The sequence below is a fragment of the Suncus etruscus genome, chromosome 4, assembly GCF_024139225.1.
Source record: "Suncus etruscus isolate mSunEtr1 chromosome 4, mSunEtr1.pri.cur, whole genome shotgun sequence".
NCBI lineage: Eukaryota > Metazoa > Chordata > Mammalia > Eulipotyphla > Soricidae > Suncus > Suncus etruscus.
The window spans coordinates 136,472,274-136,486,594 of record NC_064851.1 but is presented as its reverse complement, the minus strand read 5'-3'; the positions used below and the strand labels follow the sequence as shown (position 1 = coordinate 136,486,594).

At 38.3% G+C, this 14,321-nt stretch overlaps 1 protein-coding gene across 1 annotated transcript; it reads left to right on the top strand.

The window, feature by feature from the left end:
• The first annotated feature begins 13,128 nt into the window (after window positions 1-13,128).
• LOC126006888 (protein transport protein Sec61 subunit gamma-like) lies at window positions 13,129-13,521 on the top strand. Its single transcript, XM_049772425.1, is given in 2 exon segments — window positions 13,129-13,209; window positions 13,212-13,521. Coding segments are annotated over 2 exon segments (204 nt in total). The 5' UTR covers window positions 13,129-13,154; the 3' UTR covers window positions 13,361-13,521.
• Window positions 13,522-14,321: the final 800 nt, after the last annotated feature.

Here is a 14,321-nt window from a genome sequence, read left to right as displayed (position 1 = left end):
GCAAACCTTTACATATAACCCTGTCATGGATACATCACCAGAAGTCATTAAGTACACTGAAAGCATAGCAGACTTTCTTTTTGTTTGTTTGTTTTAGGACCACACCCAGCTATGCTCAGCAGTTACTCCTGGCTCTGCACTCAGGAATAACTCCTGGCAAACTCAGGGGACTATATGGGCTGCTGGGGATTGAACCTGAGTGGCTGTGTGCAAGGCAAGCGTTGGCTTGGGCCCCAAGACTTTCTTTTATATTTAGAAGATAAATAGGATAAAATCATGAAAATGTTCTTTTTTTTTTTTTATCATTCATAAGAATGTGGTATGGCAAGATTATAGGGGTTATGGCAGTTTCCTTACATGCTACCGATTGAATCCCTGGTGCCACATCATCCTCTAGCACAAGGTCCCTTCTGGATGCAGAATCAAATTTAAACCCTGAGTACTCCAAAGTGAGCACTCTGACCCCAAAGACTCATACAAAAAAAAAAAAAAAAGACAATTACTTAAACAAAGTTGTTTAGGGGAGAAATTTGTGACTTTGGAAAAACATCAATGTGTCTTAGAAAGAGGAAATAGCATGGGAAGAAGAAAGTTAGATCTAAACCTTATATTCCTCTGGAGTTTGTTTCTTTTTTATTGTGAAGATTCAATCATCAAAGTTGAAGTGACAACCTGTGCTCTGCCCAGCTGCCTTTTTTTTTGGGGGGGGGGGGAACAGTCTTCAGCTGAGTAACAGTAACCAAACTGTGTGCTCACACCTGCTCTCCCATGTTTAGTCATCTCAACTAATGACAGCAGAATTTTGTTTTTAGGCACTATCTGGCTGTGCTTAGGGTTTTTCTGGCTCTCTACTCAGGGATTGCTCCTGGCTGAGCTCAGAGGACTATATATGATTCCAGAGATAGGACCTAGGTCTGTCCCGTGCAAGGCAAGTACTTTACCTGCTGTGTCTTTCCAGCCCCAAACAACAGTGATCTTAAATATGCATTATAGAAGTGTAACTCACAAATAATTTCAACTTGGAGCTGAGTTTTGTTTCCATTTGGGGCCATATTAGCAGTACTCATGGCATACACCTGACTTTGTGCATCAGGGATCAAGTTTGGAGACCTTACGTGGTATCATGGCTCAAACCCAGGTTGGCTGCATGCAAAGCAAATGCCTTACTCACAGTACAATCTCTCAAGTCTTCAGCATGCAGTTTTTTTTTTTTGTGTGGTTTTTGGGTCACACCCGGCAGTGCTCAGGGGTTACTCCTGGCTCCATGCTCAGAAATTGCTCCTGGCAGGCACGGGGGACCATATGGGACGCTGGGATTCGAACCGATGACCTCTTGCATGAAAGGCAAACGCCTTACCTCCATGCTATCTCTCCAGCCCCCAGCATGCAGTTTTAAATAATGTTATTTTTAGGGGAGTTAAACATTTTTATTGTGTTTATCAAAAAGTCTAATGGGAATAATTTGTATTTTGAAGGGTGGAATATGATGAGAAATTATTGTCTGAAATCTAAATTATTTAAATGGAGTTACAAGAAGTTCCTTTTGAGAAATAAAATTAACTTATACATTCCATCAAAAGGGGGTATCATCCCAGTCAAAAATCTTGAAGTGATCAGTGTGAAGTCATACAATTAATTTTCATAAACCCATGTTTCTTTTCATGTCCTTTTGCAACATATGTAGGCTCTCACATGAACTAGTGAGTTCTATTGGTTTTATTTAGTTGTGTATTATTTATTTACATATATTTTATGTACTTCTTAATTGCTTTACATATTTAAATTATAATATCCTTTTTGGTAAGTTTGACTGGGCCCTCAATAGAAAGGAAGGGGAAATGAATGTATAGAAATATCTGGGTTGATAAGATGCTCATAGGAGAGATATTCTCATGGAGGACCTGCTTCATGCGTGGGGAAGGCTATGGTTTTGTCTAACAGTGCCTGAGAAAGAGTGGGGACTCCTGTAACCAAGATAGTAAAGATTTCACAGGCAGACATGGAAGTAGCAAGTACAGGGATGAAGTTGCTGTGAGACGATGGTTTTCAATTATTTTCAGGGAGTCCAGCTTTAAGGTCCCATTAGGTCAAAGGATTATGTATGCATCAAAGTTTCATGTGTTCTAGGCCTAGCCAAAAATGCTGCATTTTCAGGATAGAATCCTATTCCTCATGACAAGGATAGTAAAATCTAAATAATACATAAACACAGCCAGTCTTCTATATAAATGGAGAGAGTGGCCAGGCCACATATTGGCTTATGATATTGGGCTTGGGACTTAAATAATTTCTCTGTAGCAGTCTCAGGGTTCTTTCTCAATTAGTATTTGTGGAGATGTTAAGTGAGGCAAAGAGCTCAGATAAAGCATCATTGGTTCTGGACAAAGCTACAGCAAGCCAGAAATAATTGATGAAAAATGTGACGGAAAAGTGTCTATTTCTATCTTCACTCTATGAGCCAAGCAGAGCCTCAGGATGAGACACATGTTCAGAGTAGATGTAGAACTGATCATTGTGAATCCTACAATATGACCACTGAAATCTTTATCTAGTAAATAGTGCAAAGCCTTGTCAAAATGCCTATTCTATCTGTATTAGTTTGAGTTTCAGGACAAATTCAGAATGAAGAGCTCCTTCCCGCACCCTGCTTCTCATTTTGACATTGGTTTTAAAAAATATTTCTTCCTGTGTTCCATTTACTGCACTCCAGTAATATTATTAATTGCCTTTAAAATAAATTATGGCCCCATAGTCATTTCTCCATATCTACAGATTCATTATCAAGAGGCAATTGTGGCAAGGTTTGCCACACTGAAATATTAACATAGTTCAAACTGTGTTCCTGCCAAGTTCAGAGTTAGCCACTGCTGTCATTATCAAAGGGATATATTTGTCATATGTACAAAAAGCCACTGGAAACTATTGAGGAAAGTGCCCCTTGGATGTTGACAGGGGAGGCCTGTGCTATCTGTCATTCTCCAGCATCATGCATGTCCCATGTACTTACAGCTGGTAGCCACTTTAGACTGCAGGAGACAGATGCTTCTTTTCAAGCATGCATGTATGATGCAACATCCAGTATAATGTAGAACATACGTTTTCCCTTGCATTATATTTTCTTCCTGTTGAAGCGATTTGACAGTCAAGATTTATTCTATATTTGTACTTTCTAAAATTTAAGAAAATATTTTCTATCAAAAATTTGAAAAAATTGTGACTTATAAAATCCTTCATATTTGGGTTTCAGACATACAATATACTAGGGCTAATCCCACTACCAGGGTTTACCTCCCTCCACCAATGTTCCCAGAGGACATCCTATACTACCATTCAGTGAACTCCAGCCAACATGACAGGACCATTTATAAGTTTAGATTGTTAAAGTTTGGGTCTGTTAATTTCATTGTTGTTGGATTTGGCTTGGGTATTTAGTTTGGTCCTTTCTTAACACCATTGAGACCTCTTGGTCCCTGTCCCCCATCTTTGAAAATTTGTGTTTCTACTCCTCCACTCAATTTCTTTCCTTCTCCTTGCTATACACTGGTGTCTACAGTGTTCTAGACAACTCCCATTTAAACCCTTACTTTTTTCATACTTTCTAAAATGTTTTTTAAGGAGTTACTAAATATGCCTTGCTCTTTTTACATAGACAAAAAATGAAACTCGGAATTGAATGTTTTATCAGAGATCAGGTGTTGCTAGTGCATGGAACCAAATTTTCTGTTTTCTAAATATTTGTTTCTCTTACCTATCACCTCTCTCTGGCTTGAAACATTAATAAAGAAGTTATTTGAGAAAATTTATCTTTATCTATAATAACTAGGTTTTATGGATCCTTACTCTTTTTTCTTTTTTACTTTTTTTTACTTTTACCTAACTTTGTTGTTGATTGATACAATAACACCATTAATGCTCTGCAATATAAATGTGTCTTCATAAAATTAAACACTCTAGTAAAAAGTTTTTAAAATTCCAAACAAACACCCATATGTATTCTAATGTTCCACATTTATGGCATCCAGTCTTGTGAAGATATTTTCCTTTTAGAGTGTCCCTAAATTACTTATCCTGATATAGTGAAAGAATAAAGCTGCCTCTGCATAATTGCTGGTTTACTTAATATTTTAAACCTATCTTTCTCATTAGTTCATCTCTTACAATGAAACTACATTTACATTTATATGGACACTGTGTTCATGATTGTATCTTTTGATTGGTATCATCAATTACTTAACACAACCATTAAGTCCATTATTAATTTAATGCCATCTAATCAAATATGAATAATTTCAAAGTGTTATGAATAATTTCTAAGTATAATCAAATAATGTGTACCTAGGGCCATACAATTCTCAATATACTTATATCTTTCTGTCATTTTTTGGTGATATTGCTTTTGCATATTCCAGTATTCTGAAAACTTGAATCTATTTATTTATTTTTGATTTATATATATGTGTATATATATATATATATATATGTAAAATCCTTCACCAGTGCAACATTCCTATGACCAATATCCCAAGTGTCCTTTCTCCCCACCCCACTCTGGCCTCTACTCTAGATAGGCTTTCTACTTCCCTCATTCAGTCACATTTTGTTATGATAGCTCTCAGTGTAATTATTTCTGTGGCTGCACTAAATTATCCCTGTGGTGAGCTTCATGTCAGGAGCTGGACCCTTCAGTCCTCCTCTATTTTGTTTCTGAGAATCATTACACAAATGTTTTTCATTTTTCTCAAAATCCATAGATGAGTGAGACCTTTCTGTGTTTATCTCTCTCTCTCTCTGACTTATTTCACTCAGCATAATAGATTCATATACATTCATGTATAGGAAAATTTCATGACTTCATTTCTTCTGATAGCTGCATAATATTCCATTGTATATATGTACCATAGTTTCTTTAACCATTCATCTATTGAGGGGCATCTAGGCTGTTTTCCAGAGTCTGGCTATTGCAAACAATGCTGCAATGAATATAGGTGTGAGAAAGGGATTTTTGTATTGTATTTTTGTGTTCCTAGGATATATCTCTAAGAGTGGTATAGCTGGATAGTATGGGAGCTCAATTTTCAGCTTTTGGAGAAATCTCCATATTGCTTTCCACAAAGGTTGGACCAGACGGCATTCCTACCAGCAGTGAATAAGAGTTCCTTTCTCTCCACATCCCCACCAGCACTGCTTGTTCTCATTCTTTCTGTGTGCCAAACTCTGTGGCATGAGATGGTACCTCATAGTTGTTTTGATTTGCATCTCCCTGATAATTAGTGATGTGGAGCATTTTTTCATGTGCCTTTTAGCCATTTGTATTTCTTTTTTGAATCTGTTTAAAATCAGAGGCCACATGCAACATCACCAATAACTAACTGGTCTTTTTTTTTTTTTTTTTTTGGTTTTTGGGCCACACCCGGTAATGCTCAGGGGTTACTCCTGGCTATGCACTCAGAAGTTGCTCCTGGCTTGGGGGACCATATGGGATGCCGGGGGATCGAACCATGGTCCGTCCAAGGCTAGCGCAGGCAAGGCAGGCACCTTACCTCTAGCGCCACCGCCCGGCCCCTAACTAACTGGTCTTGAGGCATCTCCTTGAAAACGATATTAAATGGTCATAATTGTCATAACCATAAATGGTCATCATATGAGTTCAGTTCAAATTTGTATCTTTACTAATACCTCAAGGAATTATATTGACTTGTGTTTCTAAATTACTTTCATAAATTTAAGAACAATTACTTGAAAATACTTGAACTCAAGGGTGAGCTTCTAAACAATGTTTATTCTAGTGAATAGCTCTTTCCTGCATTTACAGTTAATTCATAAGCATTATTAATGTGAGCAAATAATCATATATGCACATTACCACTCATGATAGTAAATGTACTTTTGTTCAGCTTTTTAATGTAATATTCAGCTTTTTTTTATGAAGTACTTCAGTGATCCCAGGCATGATGGTAGTAGGGCAGGATAAATTGCAAAGTATGAATAAGAGAAACATGATTTTCCCTCTTAAATCTTGTCTCACACAAGGATTGACCCTAATTTCCATAACTACTCCCTTAGCAAGCATCATTAATAAATATTATACTAGCATACACTCATCCATGAACATAAAACTCTTTGTCTTGGAATCTTTGAAGGTATTTTTAATGTCTTTTAAGTGACATAGTAATTAAGATATGCTTGCCAATCCTGGCAGGATCCTTGCATGTGTGTTGCCAACTATTAACTTTAAATTTTAAATTAAAAAACAAGCACAATCAATAAGAAACAAAAGATAGTTTGATGCAAGAAACAAAGATAAAAACCAAATACAAAAACTTAAAGTAGATTTATTTTTATTTATTTAGGGTATTTAGGCCATGCCTAACAGTGCTCAGGACTCCATACTAAGGGACTAAGGGGCCAGTTTTACTGGTGCTCAGGTGACTGTGCAGTATTAGGAAAGACATCAGAGTTGGCAACAGCAAGATCAGTGTCTTATCTTCTTTATTACCACTCTGATCCCAAATTTAAACTTTTTATTTGAAAACTGGTTACATGATTTGAGGAGAAAATGCATCCCCATCTATGTAATACAAAAAAGATGTAAATCTTAAATCATAAGCCAGCAACACAGTTCCCAGTTTTAAAGGAATCTAACCTTAAGGATTCTCCTAGGTAAGGGGACCAAGCTGCAGTGTACTGCTAGATACTGAAACTGAAGTGAGATCAGAAGCTGGAGACACTGAGGCATGATGCTACTCATGTCACAGCGACTGTGATCACTAGGACAGAGCCAAGAAAATGTTAATGAACTCATAAAAAATACTGACACATTAAATGCCTTTTTTTTTAATTTTAAAGTTTTTTTTAAATTTATTTAAACACCTTAATTACATACATGATTGTGTTTGGGTTTCAGTCATGTAAAGAACACCACCAGTGAAACATTCCCATCACCAATGTCCCAAGTCTCCCTTCGCCCCACCCGACCCCCGCCTGTACTCTAGACAGGCTCTCCATTTTCCTCATACATTCTCATTATTAGGACAGTTCAAAATGTAGTTATTTCCCTAACTAAACTCATCACTCTTTGTGGTGAGCTTCCTGAGGTGAGCTGGAAATTCCAGCTCTTTTCTCTTTTGTGTCTGAAAATTATTATTACAAGGGTGTCTTTCATTTTTCTTAAAACCCATAGATGAGTGAGACCATTCTGCGTTTTTCTCTCTCTCTCTCTGACTTATTTCACTCAGCATAATAGATTCCGTGTACATCCATGTATAGGAAAATTTCATGACTTCATCTCTCCTGACAGCTGCATAATATTCCATTGTGTATATGTACCACAGTTTCTTTAGCCATTCGTCTGTTGAAGGGCATCTTGGTTGTTTCCAGAGTCTTGCTATGGTAAATAGTGCTGCAATGAATATAGGTGTAAGGAAGGGGTTTTTGTATTGTATTTTTGTGTTCCTAGGGTATATTCCTAGGAGTGGTATAGCTGGATCGTATGGGAGCTCGATTTCCAGTTTTTGGAGGAATCTCCATATAGCTTTCCATAAGGGTTGAACTAGACGGCATTCCCACCAGCAGTGAATAAGAGTTCCTTTCTCTCCACATCCCCGCCAACACTGTTTATTCTCATTCTTTGTGATGTGTGCCATTCTCTGGGGTGTGAGGTGGTATCTCATCGTTGTTTTGATTTGCATCTCCCTGATGATTAGTGATGTGGAGCATTTTTTCATGTGTCTTTTGGCCATGTGTATTTCTTCTTTGTCAAAGTGTCTGTTCATTTCTTCTCCCCATTTTTTGATGGGGTTAGATGTTTTTTTCTTGTAAAGTTCTGTCAGTGCCTTGTATATTTTGGAGATTAGCCCCTTATCTGATGGGTATTGGGTGAATAGTTTCTCCCACTCAGTGGGTGGCGCTTGTATCCTGGGCACTATTTCCTTTGAGGTGCAGAAGCTTCTCAGCTTAACATATTCCCATCTGTTAATCTCTGCTTTCACTTGCTGGAGAGTGCAGTTTCCTCCTTGAAGATGCCTGTAATGTCCTGGAGTGTTTTGCCTATGTGCTGTTCTATATATCTTATGGTTTGGGGGCTGATATCGAGGTCTTTAATCCATTTGGATTTTACCTTCATACATGATGTTAGCTGGGGGTCTAAGTTCAATTTTTTGCAAGTGGCTATCCAATTGTGCCAACACCACTTGTTGAAGAGGCTTTCCCTGCTCCATTTAGGATTTCCTGCTCCTTTATCAAAAATTAGGTGGTTGTATGTCTGGGGAACATTTTCTGAGTATTCAAGCCTATTCCACTGATCTGAGGACCTATCCTTATTCCAATACCATGCTGCTTTGATAACTGTTGCTTTGTAGTACAGTTTAAAGTTGGGGAAAGTAATTCCTCCCATATTCTTTTTCCCAATGATTGCTTTAGCTATTCTAGGGTGTTTCCCAATGATTGCTTTAGCTATTCGAGGGTGTTTATTGTTCCAAATGAATTTCAAAAGTGTCTGATCCACTTCTTTGAAGAATGTCATGGGTATCTTTAGAGGGATGGCATTAAATCTGTATAATGCCTTGGGGAGTATTGCCATTTTGATGATGTTAATCCTGCCAATCCATGAGCAGGGTATGCGTTTCCATTTCCGTGTGTCCTCTCTTATTTCTTGGAGCAGAGTTTTATAGTTTTCTTTGTATAGGTGCTTCACATATTTAGTCAAGTTGATTCCAAGATATTTGAGTTTGTTTGGCACTATTGTGAATGGGGTTGTTTTCTTAATGTCCATTTCATCCTTATTACCATTGGTGTATAGAAAGGCCATTGATTTTTGTGTGTTAATTTTGTAGCCTGCCACCTTGCTATATGAGTCTATTATTTCTAGAAGCTTTTTGGTAGAGTCTTTAGGGTTTTCTAAGTAGAGTATCATGTCATCTGCATACAGTGAGAGCTTGACTTCTTCCTTTCCTATCTGGATTCCCTTGATATCCTTTTCTTGCCTAATCGCTATAGCGAGTACTTCCAGTGCTATGTTGAATAGGAGTGGTGAGAGAGGACAGCCTTGTCTTGTGCCAGAATTTAGAGGGAAGGCTTTCAGTTTTTCTCCATTGAGGCTAATATTTGCCACTGGCTTGTGGTAGATGGCCTTCACTATATTGAGAAAGGTTCCCTCCATTCCCATCTTGCTGAGAGTTTTGATCAAGAATGGGTGTTGGACCTTATCAAATGCTTTCTCTGCATCTATTGATATGATCATGTGGTTTTTATTTTTCTTGTTATTGATGTTGTGTATTATGTTGATAGATTTACGGATGTTAAACCAGCCTTGCATTTCTGGGATGAAATCTACTTGATCGTAGTGGATGATCTTTTTAACGAGGCATTGAATCCTATTTGCCAGGATTTTGTTGAGGATCTTTGCATCTGCATTCATCAGTGATATTGGTCTGTAATTTTCTTTTTAGGTAGCGTCTCTGTCTGGTTTAGGTATCAAGGTGATGTTGGCTTCATAAAAGCTATTTGGAAGTGTTTCTGTTTGTTCAATTTCATGAAAGAGTCCTGCCAAGATTGGCAGTAGTTCCTCTTGGAAAGTTTGATAGAATTCATTAGTGAATCCATCTGGGCCTGGACTTTTGTTTTTCGGCAGACATTTGATTACTGTTTTAATTTAATCAATGGTGATGGGGGTGTTTAGATATGCTACATCCTCTTCCTTCAATCGTGAAAGATTATAATAGTCCAAGAATTTATCCATTTCTTCCAGGTTCTCATTTTTAGAGGCGTAGAGTTTTTCAAAGTAGTTTCAGATTACCCTTTGAATCTCTGTCATATCAGTAGTGATCTCTCCTTTTTCATTCCTGATAGGAGTTATCAAGTTTCTCTCTCTCTCTTTCTTTGTTAGGTTTGCCAGTGGTCTATCAATCTTGTTTATTTTTTCAAAGAACCAACTTCTGCTTTCGTTGATCTTTCGGATTGTTTTTTGAGTTTCCACTTTGTTGATTTCTGCTCTCAGCTTTGTTATTTCCTTCTGTCTTCCTATTCTTGGGTCCTTTTGTTGAGCATTTTCTAGTTCTATTAGCTGTGTCATTAAGCTACTCAGGTAAGCTCCTTCTTCCTTCCTGATGTGTGCTTGCAAAGCTATAAATTTTCCTCTCAGTACTGCTTTTGCTGTGTCCCATAAGTTCTGATAGTTTGTGTCTTTATTGTCATTTGTTTCCAGAAACCTTTTGATTTCCTCCTTGATTTCATCTCAGACCCACTGGTTATTGAGCATGAGACTGTTTAACTTCCAGGTGTTAAAGTGTTTCTTCTGAGTCCCTTTGGAGTTCACAAATAATTTCAGAGCCTTGTGGTCAGCGAAGGTAGTCTGCAAAATTTCTATCCTCTTGATCTTATGGAGGTATGTTTTATGTGCCAGCATGTAGTCTATCCTGTAGAATGTCCCATGTACATTGGAGAAGAATGTGTATCCAGGTTTCTGGGGATGGAGTGTCCTATATATATCCACTAGGTCTCTTTCTTCCATTTCTCTCCTCAGGTCTAGTATATTCTTGTTGGGTTTCAGTCTGGTTGACCTATCCAGTGTTGACAAAGCTGTGTTAAGGTCCCCCACAATTATTGTGTTGTTGTTGATATTATTTTTCAGATTTGTCAACAGTTGTATTAAATATTTCGCTGGCCCCTCATTCGGTGCATATATGTTTAGGAGAGTGAATTCTTCCTGCTCTACGTACCCCTTGATTAATATAAAATGTCCATCTTTGTCCCTTACAACCTTCCTGAGTATAAAGTTTGCATTATCTGATATTAGTATGGCCACTCCAGCTTTTTTATGGGTGTTGTTTGCTTGGAAAATTTTTCTCCACCCTTTTATTTTGAGTCTATGTTTGTTCTGACTATTCAGGTGCGTTTCTTATAGGCAGCAGAAGGTTGGATTGAGTTTTTTGATCCATTTAGCCACTCTGTGTCTCTTAACTGGTGCATTTAGTCCATTGACGTTGAGAGAAAGAATTGTCCTGGGATTTAACGCCATCTTTATTTCAAAATTTGTGTGTCTTTTGGGTAGTCTTGTCTTAGATTAGGTCTTTCAGTTTTTCTCTTAAGACTGGTTTTGTGTCTGTGAAGTTTCTGAGATGTTTTTTGTCTGTGAAGCCATGTATTCTTCCGTCAAACCGGAAAGTGCGTTTTGCTGGGTATAGTATTCTGGGTGAAGCATTCATTTCATTCAGTCTTGTCACAATATCCCACCACTGCTTTCTGGCATTGAGTGTTTCTGGTGACAGGTCTGCTGTAAATCTCAGTGAAGCTTGCTTGAAAGTGATTTCCCCTTTTGATCTTGCTGTTTTCAGAATTCTGTCTCTAGCTGTGGGATTTGTCATTGTGACTAGGATGTGTCTTGGGGTGGTTTTTCTGGGGTCTCTTTTGGTTGGTACTCTTCGGGCATGCAGGATTTGATCACATATATTCTTTAGCTCTGGAAGTTTCTCTTTAATGATGTTCTTGACCGTTGATTCTTCCTGAAAATTTTCTTCCTGGGTCTCTGGGACTCCAATGATTCTTAAGTTGTTTCTGTTGATCTTATCATAGACTTCTATTTTCATCTGTTCCCATTCTTTGACTAATTTTTCCATTGTCTGCTCATTTGCTTTAAGTTTTTTTTCCAATCTCTCCTGCTGTATGGAATTGTTATGTATCTCATCTTCCAGAGCACCAAGTCTATTCTCAGCTTCTGATACCCTGTCCCAGAGCTTATCCATTTTGTCATTCACTTCGTTTACTGACTTTTTCAGTCCTGTTAGTTGACATGTTATTTCAGTTTGGAGTTTTGTGGTTTCTGTCTTCATATTTTCTTGGTTCTTATTAGTGTTCTGTTCAACTCGATCCATGGTTTCTTGGAGTCCGTTGAGCAACTTCCATATTGCTAGTCTAAAGTCCTTATCTGAGAAGTTGATTAGTTGGTTGGTCATTATCTGGTCCTCAGAATTGTCATCTTCATTCTCTATGTCTGATGCTGGCCTGCGTTGTTTCCCCATTGTCACACTTGTATTGTGGGTTTTTCTACGTGTTGTGGTGGTATTCATTGTCTATATGATGCAGGCAGCACACTCCTTTGGCTCCTCCCTTTCTGGATGGGCTGACTTGCCTCTAAGGGAGGGGAGTCTTCTGTGGATGAAGCCTCACACTGGGTCAAATCTTAGGCCCGAGCATGCAACAGAGAAGACAGTCCGGAAAGAAATGTTTGCTTCTGTGATATAGCACCGTTCTTAGTGTAATTTTTCCTTCTTGTTGCAATGGAGTTCTTTCCTTAGAAAGAGTGCACGGCCGCGTAGCGAAGCGGAGCGGCCGTGCTCCGCTGGAGCCTCTTTTTGCCCCACTCGCAAGAGTTTCACGCAAGAGGATAGTAGACAGACATAGACAGGTCACACTCACAGTTTTTCACAGTTGGGCCCCACTGGGCCGGTGTACTTTCGCGGATTTCCCCGCCTGGTGTCACACTCAGGGAGCCGGCTTTTGCAAAGCTTAGCCGGTTTTCATGCTCTGTCCATTAAATACCTTTTTAAAAAGTAGTTGAAATTCTAGAAAGTGTGCTACTTCTTTTTTTTTTTTTTGGTTTTTGGGCCACACCCTGTGACGCTCAGGGGTTACTCCTGGATATGTGCTCAGAAGTTGCTCCTGGCTTCTTGGGGGACCATATGGGATGCCGGGGGATCGAACCGTGGTCCGTCCTAGGCTAGCGCAGGCAAGGCAGGCACCTTACCTCCAGCGCCACCGCTCGGCCCCTAAAGTTTGCTACTTCTACATGGCAATTATGGTCACATAAGAAGTGCAAACATTACTTTTACCTTTTTATCCAAGTTACAGCAATCTCATTAGTGAGAAAACTTCTTCACCACTTTTTTCTTGTGATCTTAGATTTAAGCTAAATTTTATTGTCTAAGAGTTTCCCCTAAAGTGCTGGGGAAATCATTTGCATAGTCAATCATGAGAGAGGGTGAACTACTTGTATTAATAAGTTTGATATAGTAGGAAACAAAATTCAGTTACTTACGTAAAATTCCTTCAGTCAATATGTCTTTACTAGGCCCATAGTTAGATATTGGGAATATATCAGTAAAAAAAAAATCTTTTTCCTGGAGGAGTCCCGCTGGGTGACAGTTTTTCAAACAGACATCATGGATCAGGTAATGCAGTTTGTTGAGCCCAGTCGGCAGTTTGTGAAGGACTCAATTTGCTGGTTAAAAGATGCACCAAACCTGATAGAAAAGAATTCCAGAAGATTGCAATGGCAACAGCAATAGGATTTGCTATAATGGGATTTATTGGCTTTTTTGTGAAACTGATTCATATCCCTATTAATAACATCATTGTTGGTGGCTGAATACCTTTACAGAAGAATGTTTTCCATCTTGGAGACTGGTGAAGATATGAGACTTGGAGAAGAAGACTTGGAGTAAAAATTTGTCTATATATTTTGTTTCTTCCTTTTTGTTCTTCCAAGGTGTTTTCTATGTCTAAATTAAAATAATTGGAAAATAAAAATTTTTTTTCATAGATATTATAATTCAGGAATATATGCATATTGTCCTAGAGATGTATAAACATAAATGATGGTATGAGTTGCCTCGACAGTCTGTTTTTTTTTTTTTTTATCATCACTTTAAAGTTTTTGTGAAAACTTAAGCTGGTGAAACTAAGTGAAATGCTAGGGTGTGAAATTGCCCTCTCATATTCCGTGTTATTCTTCATGTTGTCGTGTGTGTATATTAAATAAATACAGTATTTTTCGTACAATAAGACACACTTTTCCCCACAAAAGATGGGGGGAAATGTTTCTGTGTCTTATGGAGCGAATGCCACCTGGAGCGGAAGCCTGAGTGCAGGAGAGGAGCGCATATACTAACACTTGACATCTGCAGTGTTACGCCCCATTATTGCTCAGACATACCACATAATAGGAGCAATCAGGTTAACACATTTTCGCCGTCATATATAGAGCTTTCCTTTAAGACTATTTGATCTCTGCTGCGACTTTTATTTTTTTATATTAATAAAAAAGTATTTTAAAAATGTTTTATCTGGGCCGTAACAGTGGCACAAGCGGTAAGGCATCTATCTGCCTTGCGTGTTAGTCTAGGACGGACCACAGTTTGATCCCCTGGGGTCTCATATGGTCCCCCAAGCCAGAGGCAATTTCTGAGTGCATAGCCAGGAGTAACCCCTGAGCGTCACCTGGTGTGGCCCAAAAACCAAAAGTAAAATAAAATTAAAAAATGTTTTTTCATTTTCTGATGTAAAAAAAAAAGTTAGGTAAATGTGTTTAACCAGCTGTGGACCTGCAT